Source organism: Trachypithecus francoisi, unplaced genomic scaffold, assembly GCF_009764315.1.
Source record: "Trachypithecus francoisi isolate TF-2019V2 unplaced genomic scaffold, Tfra_2.0 Lachesis_group1, whole genome shotgun sequence".
Taxonomy (NCBI): Eukaryota; Metazoa; Chordata; class Mammalia; order Primates; family Cercopithecidae; genus Trachypithecus; species Trachypithecus francoisi.
The window spans coordinates 19676688-19698312 of record NW_022681454.1 but is presented as its reverse complement, the minus strand read 5'-3'; the positions used below and the strand labels follow the sequence as shown (position 1 = coordinate 19698312).

Sequence of the window (21625 nt, the reverse complement as noted above, 5' to 3'; positions counted from 1 at the left end):
TTTCATCTTCCCTCTGATATATGTAATACCTTCTTAAAAGCCTTCAAGACATGGTGGGTGACAGGGGCTGCTTAACTCCATACCTCTCCTCCCTGGGAGGAGAGTAATGCTGACCCTTTCTTTAATTAATAATCTAATTGAATAAAGCAGTTAGAGAGCAAACAAGGACAATGAGATTGTGTGGAGCCTGAATAAACTGAAAGATGTCGTTTTGCATCATCTTGCATCTATGCGGTTTGTACTCACTTTAACTCAGTGTGGCCCAGGGAATAGTAAATAAATATTAAACAACAATCTGTTTTCTTTCTTTCATTTCCCTGCCTCTTCTCTCTAATATCTGACCAACCAAAACTAAGACACTTAACTTTACCAGGTTCTCAGTCAGCTGTAAAGAGATAATCATGTCATTCTTTCCCTCTGGCAGGCTTAAGAATGAGCCTTAGTGTAGAAATGAAACTTTATAAAGATGGCTTTAGAAGGTTTATCTATATAGATCTCCATATTTTATTAGCATGTGTGTTACATCAGCCACCAATAAGTGTGCATGGAAAAAAAAGAAGGTGACATTTTATGTATTGGTACTAGATAGGGCAGTGATAGTAAGAGTGATTGTGAATAACCGGCACAGACAGTAATTCTAGGGAAACGTGGAAGAATGGCAGAGAGGTGAGTCACAAGTATGCAATACTTGGTTTCAGCATCAAGCTGTATCTACAATGCATACAGACATCTGGACTGTGAATAGCATAATTGTATCAAATTAGCAACAATATTTAATAACGGAAATGCGAAGCTTAGAAAAATTTGAAACCCAAATAAAGTCATTAAGTAACAAAATCAGTGTTTGTCATGACTCGTTGGTCTATTGTAAAATAAATTTACTGGGTTATGTAGCATTGAGAAAATAAAGAGAGAATTGGGGTGGGGGTGAACAGAAAGGAGAGCACTACACATAATAAGGTTCATTATTGTTTCATTAACATTTTGTTTCATTTGTTTGTGTGCCTGCTGGGGTGGAATGTAAAATACATTTCTGCATAATGGTGAAAAAGTTTAAGACATGGATAATAGGATGTAATTAAGAACATAAGTTTATCAATTCAGGAATTATATATATAATATATTATATAATATAATTAAATATATATAATTATATTATATATTAAATATTATATAATTATATAATATATATTACATATAATATATATAATATATATGTGTATATATATATGAAGACTGTGGGATTAGGAATAGTTACCAAATAAATGCCAAGAAATAAATATACTCCAGAGGGAAAATAACATTGTATACATAAGAATTTTAAGGGAGATTTACTAAGAAAAAATTTATAACACAATTATCTTTGTATCTAAAACATCTAGGCCAGTGTGTGCCCCAAATGAGGTCCTCTGTTTGATGATATGAATAGAATTTGATGATTAACTACCAAGTTTTAATATTTGCATATTTTTCCAACTTTACTTTTCATATGGGCATGCATTAAAACACATGGTGTTAAATCTGCTTTTTGCAAATATGTATGGTACATACTTCTTTTGAGACAAATGAGCAGTATCTATTGTCTAATCAGAGTGGTCTTTGATTTACAGGTAATTCTCTCTCTAAAGGTTAGTCTGAGGACTACTGTGTGTTATAGCTCACCGCACACCATCTGTGTTTGAGGAAGTTATTGCAGCACTGTGGCTCCTGCAGATTCTTTGGACAAAGGTTGTTGAGTATATCACCATATCTTTCTTGGTTCCAACTACTGGTTTAGTTAAAACAGAGATGTTTCACAAGGACAGGGATTGTAGAAGCTTTAAATGATACAGCAGCCAGAATGCATACATTCATGATAGTGTAGAGAAAATGGTTTGGGGACTATTCCAAAAAGTAGTGTCTTCAAGTAAATAATCAAGAATGTTAGCTTGACTGGACTAATCTTTTCTATTTTGTTAAACTGTATCATTTTGAGTCAAATTTTTCCAAAGCCTCCATAAAAATATGAGATAACAAACCGGCTAATATATATTATTAGGCTCAAGAGATCGAAAACAATCAAATACTTACAGGAGCTGTAAAGAAAACAGTCCTTCAAATAAACTTTTGGGGAGTTCTGTGATTTTATTTCCATAAAGGACACTGAAAAAAATGTTTTAAATGAAAAAAATTAGACACTAAACCTGCATAACAAATTCATCTAATACATATTTACTCAGGCATAGAGGAAGTTAGTAGGCAATCAATACATCATAAAAGTTACAGCTGAGTAAACAAACTTCATTTACAAATGTCTTTTGCCTGATTGCAGATCAGATATATGCTTACTGTAGGACATTTGGAAAACAAAAAAATAAAGAACATATGTATATACGTAATTTCCACTTGCATTGCCATTTCATAGAAATGTTTTCCTTTTAAGTTGTTTTTCTACTCACAAAAATACACAGTTCATATGTAATGAGAGCACACCATATATAACAAAGAAAAATGCTAAGTGTAGAATCAAGAATAGAAGAGTACATAGTGACATAAAAGTCCTCATGATACATACAACATTAAGTAAAAAAGAAGCATGTTAAAGTATTATGTGAATTTTGTTTAAAAAATATATACATATACGCACAAAATAAAAGGGAAACATATTTAGATGGCAGATGATTTGCCATCCAGAGGTGATTTGAATTTACATCTACATATTTTTGTGTATTTTAATATATCTCTAAAATAAGCATATATTATTTTCAAAGATCAGAGAGATATTCTTTTGGGAAATAAACAAATGGCTGCCATAACATATAAAGAAAAAGCTGAAATGAGAATCTAAATAATTGACATGTTTGGCAGCAGTATATAATCTCTTTTTGAAAAGGAAGAAAATAACAATACAAGAGAAATGAATATGTGAGAGAAAAGCTGTTCCTTTTTCAAAATGTCACAGAGAGGTAAGGTATATTATAAAATGTGAAGAAAATCCTCAAAGGAATAAATAAAGCTGGGTGCTATTATAGTGTAAGGAGATATTCCATTTGTCTCTTTAGATTCCATGACATAACTATAAAACAGAACATGAAATTTTGTTTGTAGAAAATGTAGATTTCTTTAGAAAAGTCAATCAATTAGAAAAGAAACCATTTTAAAAATCAAAGAACAAAAGAGAGGATTCTATATTGTCCAGAACGAGGTAGACAGGGAATCAGAAAAGGTAAAGCATGAATAAATATATATTTTGAGGTCAAGATTAACAGAAGAGAGGGCATTAGAAAACACAAATGAGTAGATTAAGATGGCACCAATTTGGGATGTTCAATTCAATATCATTCAATTCATTCACTCAGCAATAGAGATTGTGCACTTACTACACGCCAGTAACTTTGCCAGATTCTAAGTTTGGTGCTCAATTCAATTGTCATTTTTGAATGCCCATCATCTGCCCATGTCTCAGGCACTGATATGACTGAGATAAAGAAGATATGGCTTCAAAGGGAAATCTAAAAGAGTAATTTTGAATAGTCAAAGAGTCTGATATTGTGAATCCACTGCAATTTAGAAAGGAACAAAGATGTGTATAAATTGTGAAGAACCTGCATGAGGATCAAGGGGTGGACAATTTAGTAGGTTGTTCACTTGAGACTTTTGCTTTGAAGGTTGGCCCAAATAGCATGAAAGGAGAACAAGCTAGGAGATGCATCGTATTTATATTGTGGAATTATTTTTTCCAATAAATCATTGTTTTCCTTAAGACCATGTTAAAAAGTAACAAATGCTATTGTAATGAGACAAAGTGGGTAAACAGCAAAAAACGAGAAAAATACACTAGGATGCAGGAAATCTATCCGTATAGGTATTATTGCTGTATGGAGTATTAACCATAAGAATAATAAAGAAATACTCAATGTGATGGGAATGACATTTCTCCAAAAAGGTTTAGCAGGACTAGGGCTGGGTACAGTATTTTACATAGCAAAGAGATCAAAATGACAGCAAGGAAAATAGTTAAAATATAAAAACTCCAAAGACTAGGATAGAGAAGTTGGATGACAGCCCAGGAAATAGGGCCAAAATCTATAAAAATGAGGGAAAGAAATATCATCACATAAAGACATAAACTAAGAGAAGGCCAGTGAGAATTTGTCCTACACTGTTGGAGGAAAAGAAATTTTTAAAAGAAATTGAAAGACAAAAGTGGAATCAGCTGAAAAGAAAATCAATATATGAGGGATGTGGATAATATCACCCAAATACCAAGAATGACTAATTGAGTATCTTCTCTACAGTTTATACATGACTTATGTTCAGCATACCACAGACAGTATATACATATGTACTATTATATGTGTACAACATACAAATACTCTGATAGAGTTTTTTTTGGCTAGTCTTTTGGAACAATAGGGAAATTTTAAGGCAGCTCTTGCACCTGCTGTATAAGGAAGGCCAAGAATGTTAAACACAGTTTAGCCCTTGTGAGTTTCAGCATGAGGACAGTAAGAGGCAGCAATAGCTGGTGACCAGTGTTTGAGCTCTCCTGCTCTTGTTGAAAGCCGGCAGAGGCCAGGCACAGTGGCTCATGCCTATAGTCCCAACACTTTGAGAGGCCGAGGCGGCCGGATCACTAAGTCAGGAGTTCGAGACCAGCCTGGTCAACACAGTGAAACCCTGTCTCTACTAAAAACACAAAAAATTAGCTGGGTGTGGGGGCAGGTGCCTGCAATCCCAGCTACTCGGGAGGCTGAGGCAGGAGAATCGGTTGAACCTGGGAGGCAGAGGTTGCAGTGAGCTGAGATCGTGCCACTGCACTCCAGCCTGGGGGAAAGTGTGCCCCTCTGTCTCAAAAAAGAAAGCTGGCAGAAGACAACTCCTACTGAAGAGAAAAAAATGTCCAAAATAGCAACCTATAAGATGACCATCATGAAAAAGGTGTCATGGGCAGAGACTTTATTATTCAAAAAAAGTCAGGGAAATTATACTTATAACATTTTTTAAATGTATACATTTGAAAGTTATAACTTGAAGTGATTTTTAGAAGAGTTCAGTAAAGATAAAGCAGAGGACAAAACAGAGGTGCTACCTTTTAATTTTCATTGAAAACCTGTAGTAAAATGCAAGATACCGGGCAGGAGAGTTAACAGCAGTTTAGGAAAAGGTTGCCGGAAATCTAAGTACAGCGTTCAAGTCTTCCACTGTAGACCCCTGTGGAATTTGGGAGCTAGTTGAAGAAATAAGGAAATTAGAGTAAATGAATTAAAATAGTTTACAAAGGGCTAATGAAGAAAATGGGAAAAGAGAAAAATCATACATTGAGGACCTTGGGCATAAAGAAAGATTCTCGGAAATAATTGAGATCCAGAAACATACAAATTGCTTTGTATCAAGAGATGAATTTGCCATGGCCATACCTATTATCTCTTGATGTTTACTCTATAACAAAGCTGGCAGGGAAGTAACTTTATCCTCATTTTAGAGATGGAAGCACTAATACCCAGGGAATTTAGTAACTAGCTCAGCCTCTATTAAGTAATAGAGCCAGGATTTGAACACAGCCACCTAGTGTCCTAAAGGTGATATGCTTAGCAGTATGCTACATTGATACAACGTTTTGTTACTATAGAAGGAAGTTTCCAAGTAATAAGCAGAAAACAATAAAAACTGTTTACAGACAATGCTAAAAACACTAGTATGATGAATTCTTAGGACATTATTACTAAATATTATAAAAATCTTGTTGATGTCACATTGAAAGAAATTTTAAAATCCCTGAAGATAAAATGACATGATGAATGTTTGGTTTTTGTCTTGTTAATATATTGCATATTATACTATGTAACAATATATTAATATAACATAATTTTACATAATACATAATAAAAATAAATGATAATGTTAATTAAAAGTTATAGGATTTCTTAGTAGGAGAGGACATAAAAAACATTAGGTAAATCAAGTCCACTTGTCTCTAAGAGATGCAATTTTGGTGATTAAATAACTTGAAATTTTTATTTATTTATTTATTTATTTGAGACAGAGACTCACTTTGTCGCCCAGGCTGGAGTGCAGTGGTGCAATCTCGGCTCACTACAACCTCCGCCTCCTGGGTTCAAGCGATTCTTGTGCCTCAGCCTCCCAAGTAGCTGGGATTACAGGCATGTACCACCACGTTTGGCTAATTTTTGTATTTTCAGTAGAGATGGGGTTTCACCATGTTGGCCAGGCTGGTTTTGAACTCCTGACTTCAAGTGATCTGCCTGCGTAGGCCTCGCAAAGTGCTGGGATTACAGGCGTGAGCCATCACGCCTGGCTGAAATTTTTATTTTTTAAGTAGAATGTAATAGAGGTGCTTGGCATCATATCACCTTCAAATATTTTCATGTATTTAGCAAATGCAGTGATTAAATTCATCTGTCTATATTCTTGAGTACAGTTCTAGAAAGGCATGGTATTAAAATATCAGGTGTAAGTGAAACTTGTAAGCAAAATTTTTATTTAAATAAAGAGAGGTATTGCCTTGTACTTGCATGGTTTTTGTAGTAAACTCCCAAGTACTCTGCTCCCTTCTGGAAAGTTTTACCTCCTGGTCACTATCATGATCTCCAGCACAATTCTTTTCTGGAAATCTAGCTTTCACTGGCTTTCCTCCCCCACCCTAATTATAGTGTCCCAGACCTGTAGTTACAATTCTCTTCATTACTTCAGTTTCAAGCACCCACTACTCTCCAGTCGCAGTGATATTTTTTGCTAATTCTTGAAACGTCTAACATACTCCTGCTAAAGGTCCTTAGTATTTAACTGTTCCCTCTGTCTCAAATGCCTTTCCTCTATATATCTGCACTATCTACACAGTTGACTCTTCAGGTCTTTGTTGATCATCCTATTCAAGGTTTTAGCCTCCCCCCAACCACAGGATTCCTTATCCCTTGTTCTGTCTTTATTTTTATTCATAGCATTTTCATCTACAGATAGATGTAATACTATAAATGTAGGTAAATTTTATGTATACTATACATTTGCCAGTTTATCATTGGTCTCCTCCATGAGGCAGGGATTTTTGTATTCTGGTCACTCTGCATCTCTAGACCCTCTACTAGGGCCTGGTATATAATCGGGCCCAATACATTTCTTTTGAACATATTAACTGTGGATCAATGAAGAAGAGAGCTATTGCAAATATGTGTAGTTACATATTTTAAGGAGGTGAAAATAACTTAATCTTTGGAAAGTGAACTCAAACTGTGAACATGACGAGGAAAATGATATGTGTTATAACACATGGGCTTTCTCTAAAATAACTCAGTTATTTGATTCTCTTCCAGTTTATCTATTTTACAGTATTATGCAGGTATTCCACTTTTGGCAAACAGTTTGTAATCTTCCACGTATTGCTACATTTTGAACTGGAAAAATCCCAGTGACTTAACTCCCTCACTTAACGGCAGTTTACTTTATCCTCAAGTAAAGATAAAGCTTTTCTATGGCCTTCTAAGACAACTGGGTGTGTGAGTGCTCTCATCACAAGGCCTTAGATTTCAATGTAGCAATCATGTTATTTTACATGTGTTAGCAAATAGCAAAAGGAGTGACAACACATTATTTTATTCTTTATTAGATTACATACTTCATAATCATTAATTACAGGAACCTGCTTATCAACAAACATAATGTAATTTATTGAGAGAAGTAACAAATTATAATAAGCTGTTCTATTTATAATTTACTTTTAAATATCTTTATATATTTTCTTTTAATTCTTACAACCACAGAAGTGTCAATTAACACTATTAAGGCAAGAGCTTACTATCAAACTCTGCAAGCAAGCCGATATAAATAAGAATTTCCCACTGATTTCTCTTCTTGTTGACATATAATGGTTATCTTTGAGGACCAAAGTTGTGGAGAACCAGGAACTGATATGCTGATTTGCCTTTTGTCCTTCCGTATGATGGGGAGGTTGTCAATGTTTATTCTGGATAGCATTACTGTTAGAAGGGTGCTAACAGTACTTTATGGACAATCTGACTGGGTGATCTGAGTTTTACATTGAACCTAGTTATTTTAGAACCTGACAGTACAGCCTGAGAGCAATACATGACTACACTCTGTATTTTCTGCCAACAACTGTTCCTTTAATCTTGTGCTTCTTCTAGTCAAAACCCTTCAAGACAAAAACAAGCAAAAGTGAACCCAAGCGGATACTACCACTTAAGCAACAGTTTTCCATTTTCCTTTTTAAAAATAAAATTGTAGTTTTTTTTTTTTTTTTAAACAGACTAACATAGCAATCTGAACACTCTTGTGCCCAGATGAGCCCTTCGATCTAGTTCTCCCCTTGGAAAGAGTGCCAGCAAGTTGTTCCACAAACTCCAGGGGTTTATCTGGGTCTCGCACATGTGTGTCTCGGCATTCTCACTGGCTACCCCGACCTCTGAAAGCTGAAAGATTTCAGCAGGAATTGACATCAATAAGAACCTTTCTCTGAGTATCAGCTCTTAAAAAATAAAAATGTGCCGGCTTCCACTTTTGAATTTTAAAATCTGATCTAAAGGTTACTTGGTGGACTTTTGAAGATTTTTTTACCAGTGTGAAGTAATATTAATAACAGCCTCTATACATTTAAACTTCTTTAATTTACATAGTTATCTTTCTGAAGGTTCTCTTGACATTAAAAAGCTGTCATATTTTAAAATCTTTGTTCTTTGAGAGATTAAAAGCTTATTCTTTTAGGATAGCATTAAGGTGATGAAAAAGAGGTTTCCTCTCAGTGGTCATCTTCAAGTGTTCTCAGCAAGACTTTGCCTAGCATTTCAAAGGAGACTGATATTGTTCCCAGATACTAGCTATATGCTTTCCAAAATAAGTATTTTTTTCTTTTAGAAATAAAAAAAATGGTCAAAAACGGGATCTAACTCTTGCTCTCCTAACAGCAAAATGATCAAACCATAAAATATACACCCCTAAAAACTGATGAATTTTAGTGACGGGTAGCAGTCTTCCATAAAAATAATGGGATCCAGTAATGATTAATAATTAACATTATTAATAATTCATTATTCACAATAAAAACCTAAGAGTATTTTTAAACCCCAATTAAAAAAGGTAGCCACTCTTTGCTGTGGTTTCTGTTTTCCTCCAGTGACCCAGTGAATACTTACAGTGAATTCAGAGAGCGTAGTCCTTGGAAAGCATCTGGTGCAAGTTCAGAGATCTGATTATTGCTCAGGTCGCTAAGATTACAAATAGGGTTAGGTTACATTCAATCGAATGTCAGTGAGATTTACTGTGGAAATAGCTCTGTATGGCTTTTAAATGTTGGTTTTGTACTCATCAATACATGTACAAAATGTGCAACACTTAACATCTGAAGGATCCGAAATTTAAAAAAGAAATCATACTTTAAAAAATAACCATTGTCTATTTTCCCATATAAGATGCCATGTCTTATTTTTGACAATAGAACACCTGAATATATTTGCAAAATATATTGACCATAAACATTCACATTTGTGTGAATCAATATGCTAAATTAGAGACCTTTAAAAATTACATAGTTTAGATATTAAGATTAAAATATTATTACAGAGCTAGTAATCAGACAGTCACATCACTTAATATTTAAGCTGTCAAACACTGATATATTCATACTTAGGTTTCTTTGCATGGTCTCATGACCTGTCTAATTTTTAAAATTACATATATTGTAGAATATTGTTCACTCACATTCTTCTAAGCTTTTTATATGGTGAGAAAGCTCCAGGAGGGATGACTTTGATTGTGTTCTGTTCCAAACGTCTGCAATGAAAAAAAATTCAACTTTTAAATGGAGACATGAACCTTCAGACATGTTTAATTCAAGCTCAGGACTGATGTCAAGAAGTAAAATTGATGTTCTTCATGACTGATATATTTTTTTTCCTGAAAAATAAGCACTAAATTTAATTTTTCTGTCCTTAAATGTGAAGCAAATTGGGATTAAAAACAAGGCAATTATAAAAATAATTAAAATATTCAGATTTTTAAGTACTACATATCCATCAATATTTAAGTCTGGACTTTGTACAAAAGCAATAATACCTTTAAGAAACTAACTTAGGAGTACATTTTAATTACCTTAATATAAATTAGAGAAATAGGTAGAAATACTGAATAAATCTATTACATATTTTAGATACAATCATAACTCTTCCACAAAGAAAATTACTGTTGAATATTAAATTTTATAAAACTTTTATTTCCTCTATAGAAAGCGTATTATAGGTTAAAAAATAATTTTCTACTCACAAAATTAATTTTGAAGCTTCTTATGAGGCAAAATGTTAAATTATAAATCCATATATGCTACAGATACTTTCAGTAAGACAGTCTAGGCTCTGTGGATTCATTTTGTGAATATTTCACATAAAAACCACTGCAGCGAAGTGCATTTGAGCACAACTGAAGTATTTTTATGGTATACTAAAATCACAGAGTTGAAAATAACTCTGATATCATCTACTCTATGGTCCTGCTAACAGAGAAAGACAAGATTTTACCCACCTAGTTATGAATCAACGCACAAATAAGTAGATTTCATGAAGTCTTTGGTAGATATTTTAGTCTATCCAAAAAATGTTGCTTCTCAGCCTCCTTTCTCTCCAAAGAAACATCGTTATGATCATTTCCCATCCCCTTCACCTCTGTTCTGCTCTGTGTCCCAGAGAGCTGACTCCAGTGAACCATATATCCCAGGCTCACTTGCCAACAGGCTGCTGTGAGATTTGCCAGTGACAGACACTGGTGGGGTGGTGAAGGGTTGGCGGGCAGGAGAAGCTGGGGTATTTCTTCCTTTCTCTGTCTCAGGGGATGTCTACAGAAGTGGTCTCGTCTCCTTCCTAATTTAACTTTCTGCTGGTGCCACCTTCTAATTTTGTAAAATACCAGCTTCTTCTGTCTTTATAGCCCTGGGGTGCTAGCAGTTTTTTCCCTGTTATCTTCCTGCAATTGTTTAGTCCATTCTCTATATTAAATCCCTCTGTTTTTCAACAGAAAAATAGAGTTCATTTTCAACAGGAAAATAAAGCTCACCTAGCATGAGTTCCACTTTCCTGCCTGGATTTGAAAAAATATATGCATATATATATTATATAAATATATATATGTGTGTATGTATACGTGTGTATATATTTAAATATGAATAAATATGAAAACATACTGACCATATATGTGTCCTATACATTAATTCATTTTTATTGAATGCTGGTAATACTTTAACACATACACACACACACACACGCACACACACACACACAACATTTAATGAAAATAAAATCAAAACAAACAAATGATCCCTAGGACATTAAATCAAATTGCCAAAATTTTGGTCTTTTCTGATTTCAAAGCCCTTCTCACAGTGCTACGGCTTTTCTTCAACAGCATCAGGGTTCATTCTCTGACCTCTTTATTTCACCATTCAACGGGTTTCCTCAGTTTTCATTGCTCTTGAACTCACTGTAACATTTGATATTACTAACCATCTTTTTTCACTTTGATGAGACACTCTATCTCCTTGGTGCTTACTGTACTTGGAAAATGTAAAAAATATGGTTAAAAACTAAATCTATAATGCACCACTCAGATCAGTGAGTTTTACTTTAGCGTTTTTTTGCTTGCATATTTATTTTATATAATTGAGGTATTACTGCATACAGAATTTTGAGCGTATTTTATGTAACTGAGGTATTACTGCAAATAGAATTGCGTATATTGTCTTTACATCCAACATCATATCACACATGTATTGCTATATCATTAAACATTTTGGAAGACATTACTTTTAATGCCTTCATAATATTCCATTGTCGAAACGTATCCTATTTCCTCAATTCTTTCTTATTATTGGACATGTATGTTAGTGATACTTTTATACTAGTATTGATATTAATAATGCTTAGTTATTTTAAGACAGTGAAAACATGGCCTCCTTTTAAATCCTTTCCTTATTTTCTTAGGTATAATGAGTTGCGCCTTTTCCTATATACCCAAGGACACCACCTTAACTCCTCTGTTCTTATTTCACTGTATTCTATTCGTTTTCACATATCCCTGCTCACTGGGTTCTTGGCTCCTAATGGGCGGATTTACTCCAGAAGACAGTAAATAAACTGTATGATGGAAATATGAGTTTGTCATCTGTATTATTTATCTAGGTCGTAAGAAAGGGAGCTTTTTTTCAAAAGCTCTAAACAGAGTAAAGGACATGTAAATCATTTGCCTGTTACTTTGTTGATTAGAATGTTTTGATTGACAGTTAAGAGAAATTCTTTTTGGCCTTTATTCATTCTTATAGTAGAATTTTAAGCTTAAAATGTAATCAATAAATATACAGAGAAAACGAGCTACAGATGGAATAATAATGATTGGTTAGAAGACTTCATATCCTGGCCAATTAAATATTATTTCAATGTGTTAAAGATTTGCTCACAATAACATAGTGCTATGACGAGAAAAAAATAATAATTCTTAGTGACTAGTAGATTTCTTTTAATAGTAATGCAAAACTAGTTCATATACTACTTTTCATAGACATGATTTCAGGTTCTTGAAAATAATCTAAAGAAACCAATAATCATTAATTAGTTCATTCACCCTATAAATATTTAATGTCTACTCTGTCCAAAATATTATGCTATATGACTGGAATTCAATGATAATCAAAAAGCAGAGATGTTCATACATTTGTGAAAGTTTTATTGATAAATAATCTTATTTTGCAGTTAGATTTCAAAACAAATTTCTCCAATATAAGTATTTTTTAAATGCTATATTCAGCATAGAGACTTCTGAAATGTCAATAACCTGAGCTCACAAATGTGGCCAAACTAATTCTATAATTTGATATAACTGAAGATATTCCTTGGAAATTTTAAAATTCATTTATTATTTTAAAGTCTCAAACTAGAATACTCATAATGATCACTAATTTTTCTAATGACACTCAAATATATGTTATGATAATTTCTGTAATTAATCTACGACTAATTTCACTGATTGAAGGCAAAAAAATCTCCAAATTATATAATAAATAAGGCCTTTGTTTTTTGAAAATGCATACTCAAAAAAGTTGTAAAACAAAGAGGAGTCATGATAAAATGGCATTATATTTTTATATGCAAAAATAATACTTTGGACACATTTGAGTGATGCTGCGTGAATCATCTGTTATTGGAATGTACCGAGGCCTTGATCTTCACTTTGCAAACTACTGCATTTACATGTACAACAGAAAGTTGTACAATGACATGTACCATGGATTTGTTTACTTTTATTCATTTATCTATTTTCAATCTTGTTCTAAAAAAAATTTGATACACAGTTTACGTTGTTATTTACACTGACTCCGCAGCGAATTGGTTTTTATTGCACTGTTTCAGCAGTTCATTAAGGCAAAACATAATTGCATCCTTCATTCAGAGGGACAGATTCTCAAGCAGGAAAATATTCTACCATGGACAGATGTCAAACAATACATTGTAATATATTACAAAATGCCTGTTGTCTCTTCTTTAGTGGACAAACAATAAACTAATTTGTACTTATTGCAAATTTTAGAATAAAGAGTTTGTCCTTTTCATTGTAAGAACTTTAGAATATATTTGATAAACTAAAGCCAACACACATCTCAAATGATGTCCTTTGTCCTACAAAAAGAAGAAAACATACTTAGATCATAAAAAATAAAGAAGTGAAATACTAAAGTTTGCAGGTTGAGGTAAAAAGAAAGGGCAAATAAAATTTACATTTTCTAGCATTGCTGTCCTGCAATCTGTGCTTTAATAGCATAGAAGCTGCTGAATTTTATAAAGTGCAAATTTGAATCCATTGTTCCATAAAGAACCTAATTAAAAACATTCCAGGATTACAAAAATAGATAGTATAATGGCTAAGATATATTTTCATGCCATGGATAAAATCCACCATAATTAAGAGATTTTCAAATGCCAGTCCTTCAGAGAAAATTCAGTATCATGAGTTTCAAAGTAAAAATAGATTTAGAAAGTGATTAGGGGAGGAAAGTACTGTAAATCACATACTACAAGAAAGACTTTTCCATGTAAAAGGAGCCAACACCTTTTTCTCCACATAATTTATGGAAATGATTGCATAACATCTTATCACTGTACATGTTTGTGTGTTTACATACATGCATACATGGAACCAAAGCAATGGCTGTTACTACTCTTTCAAATGTAGAAGGAAATTTTAGTTACACGCTCAATATATGAGAAGATGAAGACAGTTTTCTAACTGCACCAATAAAAATAACTCAAAAGTATGTTTATCCAATAAAAGACTTCTTCCCATCCTGTTTCCACTTCTACAATTTTTTCTCTTGCTCACTAATTACTGCTACCTCATTATACATGTCTTCATGCCTTTAAAGTTCCTAAAGAATGAACTACAAACAATATATAACACTTTCTGGTGTCTATTTCAAAAAGTATAGAAAACAAAAAATCATGAAATATCCCTCTGCTTTAATACACAAGACTCTTAGAACATGTCAATTATGTGCAGCTATCTTTTAGTCCAATGAAGTCTAATTCTGCCACTTGTGGACTGATGGGCTCTGTAACACATCAAATACACTAATGGTTATCAGTGAGCAGATCTTACATCAGTAGAGTATACAACATGCAGTGTGTATGATGATGGGGCAATTAAAAAATAGGTTTAAAGACATTTACAAGACATTAAACAGTATTAGCACTTTAAATGACACTTTCAGCTCTCTAGCATTCAATTCTTAGACATTATTTTCAATGTTTTAAAATTGTGTTATTTTGACAAACTATATAAAATAACATCCACATGCCAAATCCTCAATAGCCCTCAAGAGATATGTCTACACTTTATAGACATACATAGAATTTTTCAAGGTGTGTCATTTAGCGATTAAAAGTATGAGTTTTGCACTCATATAGACATGGACTAAATCCTGGATCTGCGGCTGATTAGCTCTCTGGACCTTATAAAAGCTATTTTCTTTCTCTGTGTCTCAGTTTCTCTTCCTGAAAAATAGAATAGAACTTACCATAAATGTTTTCTAAAAATTACATGAGATGTAGAAAAAATATATGGTATTTTCTTTGTTATACAAAAATAGTGAAATAATAAAAATATGTATATATATGCAATCAAAAATATAATATGCAGCACAATATATTAAAGAATTAAAAGTTTACAGCATATACTATAGTTTTCCCTTACCCACAGGGATACATTCCAAGACGCCCTGAATGTCTGAAACTGCAGATTGTACTGAACCCTGTACACACTGTTTATTTTTCTATACATACATGCCTATGATCAAGTTTAATTAAAGAGATTAACATTAATAATAAAATACAATTAATACAATATACTATAATAAAAGTTATGTGAATGTGGTCGCTCTCTCTCAAAATACGTTAATATTTTCAGACTGTGGTTGACCATGGGTAATCGAAACCATGGGGAGCAAAAGTATGGAAGAGAGGGGACTACTGTAACCTCACACCCCTCCACATACACCCACACCCCCCCACACATACATTATATAAATAATTACATAAATGTATATATAAATCTCACACATTATTTTATTTCTAGTGTGAAATAAATATATATGGTCCCGAATCATGCTCTTAAACAAATTAGCAGTACAATTTTGCAGATAACTCAGTAACTGCATATGAAACACATATACACATACATCGTTCACACTGAAGCTGAAAAAATATAACTGGCTGCAATCTCTGTGATCAACAGGATTAAAATATAGCACTATCTGTAATTTGGGGACTGCCTTAGAAACACAAAAAGTTTTTATAATACCCAGTAAAATATGTCTTTGGATTGATTGTGTCTGTAACATACAGCCCAGATGCTGATTATACATGGCAATAAAACTGACAGTTCTTTGCATTTTTCTCCATCTGCTTTTAACGTAAATGGCAAAAGCAGCTGCCATAGAACAGCACATAGTCTTAATGGGGTAAGGGGAGGGGAGGCAGAATGACTGTAGCTTCTGAATCTTAAATTGTCCGCTGTAGCCAACACATTCTCCTCATAGGTAAGATTGGCCCATCATCTGAAAAGGAGGAAGATGACATTCCTTTTCTTTGATGTTAAGGATTATCATGCCTATTACATATAATTGTAAAGTAAGTACTTTCTATTTTTGGAATGTTACTTCCAGTTTTAGCAGTAAATCATGTCATTAAAATCTTTCATATATTTCTACATAAAATGATCCAACATATTTTAGCCTATAGTATTATTTGTTTTGTAATTGCAGTCTCCAGAACTTTGCAAATTTAATAAACATCTTCAGCAGCTTAGTGAATATTGGCCTCTAGAGTGACATACTTTGCATACAGCTAGAAGTTTTGCCTTAAGATTGTGTCCATACTAATTGATTCTCGTCATTTTCTGTCTTGGGATTCCTTGTTCCTTAAAAGTATTCATTTTTAAATTTTATTTACATATTTGTGATGTCATTCTAAAATACATTCCCCCAAGTGTAAATTCAATTGGTGTTTTTATAGGAGAGAAATGCCTCATTTTCCATTTGGTCTTTAAGCATTTTAAAGCAAGACAAAAATATCTGTGTGTGCACCTTCTGAATGAGTGCTAAAATTTTCATGCATGTATTCACAAGGACACATATTCAAATACAAAGATACACTCAATAGATGCAACCAAATGGTGTAGACTCAGAGGAAAAAAATGGGCTTAGGCACATGGCCCAGAGATTTCAGGGGGAGAGAATATGTCACTATCATGTTATCATATATACATTTTTAAATTAACCCAAGAAAGAAAAACACTTAGAGGTTCTTTTGTTTTATTTCTCATTAATAACAAGAAATTTTTAGACATTTACTATGAGTTAGACACTGAGCTAACTCTCCTGCTTGCTACTCATTTTAGTTTTTAAAAATTACAAAAATCATCTTTCTGTATCACTTGTTTAACAGTATTATTCAATAAGCAGAGAGTAGTTTTCATTATTCTCCACCCCCGCACTGAGTTATTCTCCACATTATATATCATCTTTTTCCTAAAGTTTAAATAATGCTGCTTACTAGTAAAATATGAACTATGTAATTTTTCACCTGTCATTCCAGCTGATAAACCATCAGTCTATAACATAATTGCTACGACACTTTTACTAATTATGAGAATAAATAACATTGTGACTATGCCCCAGATGTCTTCATTCTTATGTCAGAGGCTACATGGGTCTTATTTTACATTTGAGGGGGCCTCCATTTTTTTCCCATAGAAGTTTTAGGGGAATCAACTGCATGAGCACTAGAGCCACCTCTTGGAATAACTTCCCAACACTATCTGCTGCTAGGGCTGCCTTCATTATCCTTTATAGAGTCTGCTGTTATTGCATTCTCAGTGGGCTCCTTTCTTTCAAACCACTCTCCATTCCATGTTAGAGTGATTTTTCTATCAAAGAAATCTAATCATGCTACTACCTTGCTAGACAATTTCCCTCGTATTCTATTGTCATCAGGACAGTCTCTTCCTCAAGATTTGACTTCCACTTTATATTCTAAGAACTGTAAATTTTAATTTTTCCAAAAACACACTACTCTATCATTTTCCTGGGACTTTGCACATGCAGCCTCTTAGGTCTAAAAAAGCCCTCAAGTTCTCTGCCTGCAAAACACATCCTAATTCCTGAAGATTATTTGATTCTTCGAGGCAGAACAAGGTAGCCCTCCTCTTTGTTTTTTGTGCACATATATTTTACTACTTATCTCATGTTTAAAATTCTGTTTGTGTAAAGCTTCAATTCTCTGCACTGTAGACATTTTGCAGGTTGAGACTGTCCCCTTTCATCCATAATGCCTGATGCAGAGCAAGCACTCAGAAACACTTGTTGAGTATGTAGTAGTACATTTTTAAAATGCTGCCTTTCCGCATGTGCTTCTTGTGTTGCAACAGTACTCATCAGATTCCTGGGACTTTTTAAGAGAAACCAGTTGGAGTTGCTGTCTGTCCTTACCATTTTAATCTCTGTACTTATTTTAATATTTCTTTTTCTCCAATTTATTTATAATGTTATATTCATTTTTACTTCTCAACTAATATTACAAAAGTTTGATTACATCTTCTACATTTTTCTTTTGAGAAAGGTATTATATAGTTTTCTGCTTAAGTTATCATGAAATTTAACAAAAACACATGTACAACATTTGTGTGTGTTTGGGTATATGTAAGTACAACATGTACGTTACCTAAATAACTTTTTGGGAAATTAGGTACAAGAAAGAAATAAGTTGCAAAAAATGAATACAAATGAAGAATTTTCTTATTATGAACACTAAGTCTTCATGAAAATGGTTTCTCTGCACATAGTGGACATATGAAGCCTTTTGAAGATAATTTTTCTACTATTCTTTCAATAGTAATTTCTTTCTCATCAATTATTCTTTCAATGACAATTAAAGAATGCTCAAGATATGCATATACAATTAGGAATTTTACCAAAATCAAGAGGAAAACACTCAAATGATTAATAGTGAACTCAATAATGGCCTGTGGAACTACTTGCATTGTTTCATCTCTAAATGTATTTTACATAATTCATTTTACACTATTTTGCTATGGAGCTATCAAAGTTGCTATAAGGAGTACACTGAGTGTGGCTACTGATAACTAAGAATTAACACGAGAATCTACTGGGTGTGGTGGATCACACCTGTACTCCCAGCACTTTGAGGGGTCGAGGCAGACGAATGGCTTAAGCTCAGGAGTTCAAGACCAACCCGGGCAACAAGGTGAAATCCCGTCTCTACCGAAAAGACAAAAAATTAGCTGGATGTGGTGGCATGCACCTGTAGTCCCAGCTACATGGGAGGCTGAGGTGGGAGGATTGTTTGAGCCCTGGAGGTGGAGGTTGCAGTGAGCCGAGATCGCGCCACTGCACTCCAACCTAGGTGACAGAGGGAGACCTCAATCCCCTCCCCCTAAAAAAAGTTAACATGAGAAGCTTCTTCTGTGGAAACGCATTGTAGAACACTGTTTTGTATGCTGAATAATGAGGTGCTCCGTGTGTGTAGAAAGGTAAAGTATTTTCTCTTTTTCTGGGCTCATCTGATGAAATCATAATATGAAAACTTGAGAAAATATAATCCAAAAACACAAGGGAATAAAAATAATAATGAATGATATTTACATAAAAAATTCTCTTGCATACAATGACATTATGACTACTAAACTCACACAAAAAATAATCCAGAGAAGAATCATTGCATTTTGTTTTTCTAACCATATATATATTAGCACAGAATCAGAGATAAAATAATATTGACTTGTTTAATCCTAGGATTGTTTATTTAATGACATTTCTAGGCAAGTTATATTTGATAGAGGAAAAACTAGTTCTTTCATAGTATATAGGAGATATATTTGTAGTTTCTGCTATTTTGAGTATCTCAGAAGAAAATTTGAGAATGCAATTCTAATTGCCTACATCAGAGTGACAGCTTCTTATCTCAAACCAGGTTTTCATTTTAAAAATGAACAAAAGTATTTACTACACTACAAAAAAATTAAAAGAATTTTGCTAACCTTTAGGAGGTGTGTAGTTTCCTACATAGTGTTTCCATGGGAATTAAGTGAAATAAACAATTTAACATTTTTGAAAAATTTTTATCATAAAGAAGGTTTTTATTATGCATGATATAAGATACTTTTAAAAAGTACTATGTCATCTATATTTCTAACAGACATAAAATATTGAGAATGTTTTCATATTAGCTTGCCTGAAAAGCACAAAGTTATAAAAACATAAAATTTGAAGCGAAAGTAATATTGTAGGTTAGCTAATTTGTGGGTGGATTTGAGGTAGCAATAATATCAGGAGTGTGTAAAACTGCAAAATGCTAACAAGTGCTCCATGTGTTAAGAAGTGCTCTAATAAAATTAAGAACTAAAGTAGAATTGCTCAAATTTTAACTTTTACAACATTTTCTAAATTACGCCTATTTCCATTACATTTTATTTTCCTTAAGTTGAATATGTTTATGTTTTAAAATATTTTTGCAATGAAACAATGAAACCTCTTTCAAAGGAAAACAATTGCACTTTGAAATTGCCAACCTACTTGTTATTTAACAAGGCAAACCCAGAATATTGACTATTTCTTTCATACGATGTTACATTTAAAAAATGATATCACTTGCCTTATTTATTTTATCAATATTGTCTGAATAGTAGTCAAGTTCACCTGTGTTTGCTGTAAAAAAATTAGTCAAATTGTGTACTGTACTTTTTAACATTTAGCATAATTAAAATAAACTAATTGCATAGCATGATAAATATTCTACTGGTTGAAACATTACTAAATACATGCTAACCAATCAAAAATTCATACTTGATTTCATAAGTACTTGTAATTATTTTAAATCAGCCAGTACATAATAGGATAAAGGCAAGTTGGTCAGATCTAACTTGCATATCTTTACATACAAAAAGTCAGATTACTTTGGGCCTACACGGTGTTGCCTGTAATCCCAGCACTTTGGGAGGCCAAGGCGAGTGGATCACGAGATCAGGAAATCGAAACCATCCTGGCTAACACAGTGAAACCCCGTCTCTACTAAAAATACAAAAAAATTAGCTGGGCATGGTGGCGGGCCCCTGCAGTCCCAGCTATGTGGGAGGCTGAGGCAGGAGACTGGCGTGAACCCAGGAGGCAGAGCTTGCAGTGAGCCGAGATGGCACCACTGCACTCCAGCCTGGGCAACAGAGCCATACTCTGTCTCAAGAAAAAAAAAAAAAAAAAAGAAAAGAAGAGTAAGAAGACTTTGAAATATGTGGATTCAAAATTGAGTATTATTTAATAAATTAAGGATTCAAAATTTTGAGTGAGACAAATGCAGAAATAGCATGCAAAAAGGTTACGCATATATGGGAGATAGTTATCTAAAGAGAAATGAACAGAAAAAGATCCTTTTAAAATTATATTTGCAGTATATGCCTACAACAAAGAACTAATATCCAGAATCTACAAGGGACTCTAACAACTCAACAAGGAAAAATAAACAATCCCATTAAAATGTGGACAAAGGACAAGAACAAGTATTTCTCAAAAAAAGACATGTAAGCAGCCAACAAACATAAAAAAATGCTCAACATCACTAATTATTAGAGAAATAAGAGCAATTGTTAATAATAGCTATTCTGACATGTGTAAGATGATGGTGTGGATGCAGAAAAAAGGGAATGCTTATATACCGTTGGTAAAAATGTAAATTAGTTCAACATTCAACCTCTATGGAAAACAGTACAGAGATTTCTCAAAGAACTAAAAATAAAACTATTATTTGACCTATCAATCCCATTACTGAGTATCTACCCAAAGGAAAAGAAATCATTATATAAGACACCTTCACTCATGTTTATTGTAGCACTATTCAAGATAACAAAGTCATGGAACTAACCTAAGTGTCCATCAACGGTTGATTGAATAAAGAAAATGTGGAACATATGTGACATGGAAGAAGATACAGCCACAAAAATGAATGAAACCATGTCCTCTCCAGCAACACGGATGGAGCTGGAGCCCCTGAAAAAGGCAGCGGAGAGTAAAGGC

The 21625-nt window shown here is 33.4% G+C and overlaps 1 protein-coding gene across 2 annotated transcripts in view; it reads right to left on the bottom strand.

Moving 5' to 3' along the window:
* Positions 1–21625, bottom strand: part of SLIT2 (slit guidance ligand 2) — a 374488-nt gene that overhangs the window by 99493 nt on the left and 253370 nt on the right. For both annotated transcript variants that reach the window (XM_033213874.1, XM_033213875.1), the window contains exons 10-12: positions 9712–9783; positions 9147–9218; positions 2071–2142 (exon numbers count right to left, since the gene is read on the bottom strand). In XM_033213874.1, the coding sequence (XP_033069765.1) occupies positions 2071–2142; positions 9147–9218; positions 9712–9783 (216 nt within the window). The remainder of the gene's footprint in view (positions 1–2070; positions 2143–9146; positions 9219–9711; positions 9784–21625) is intronic.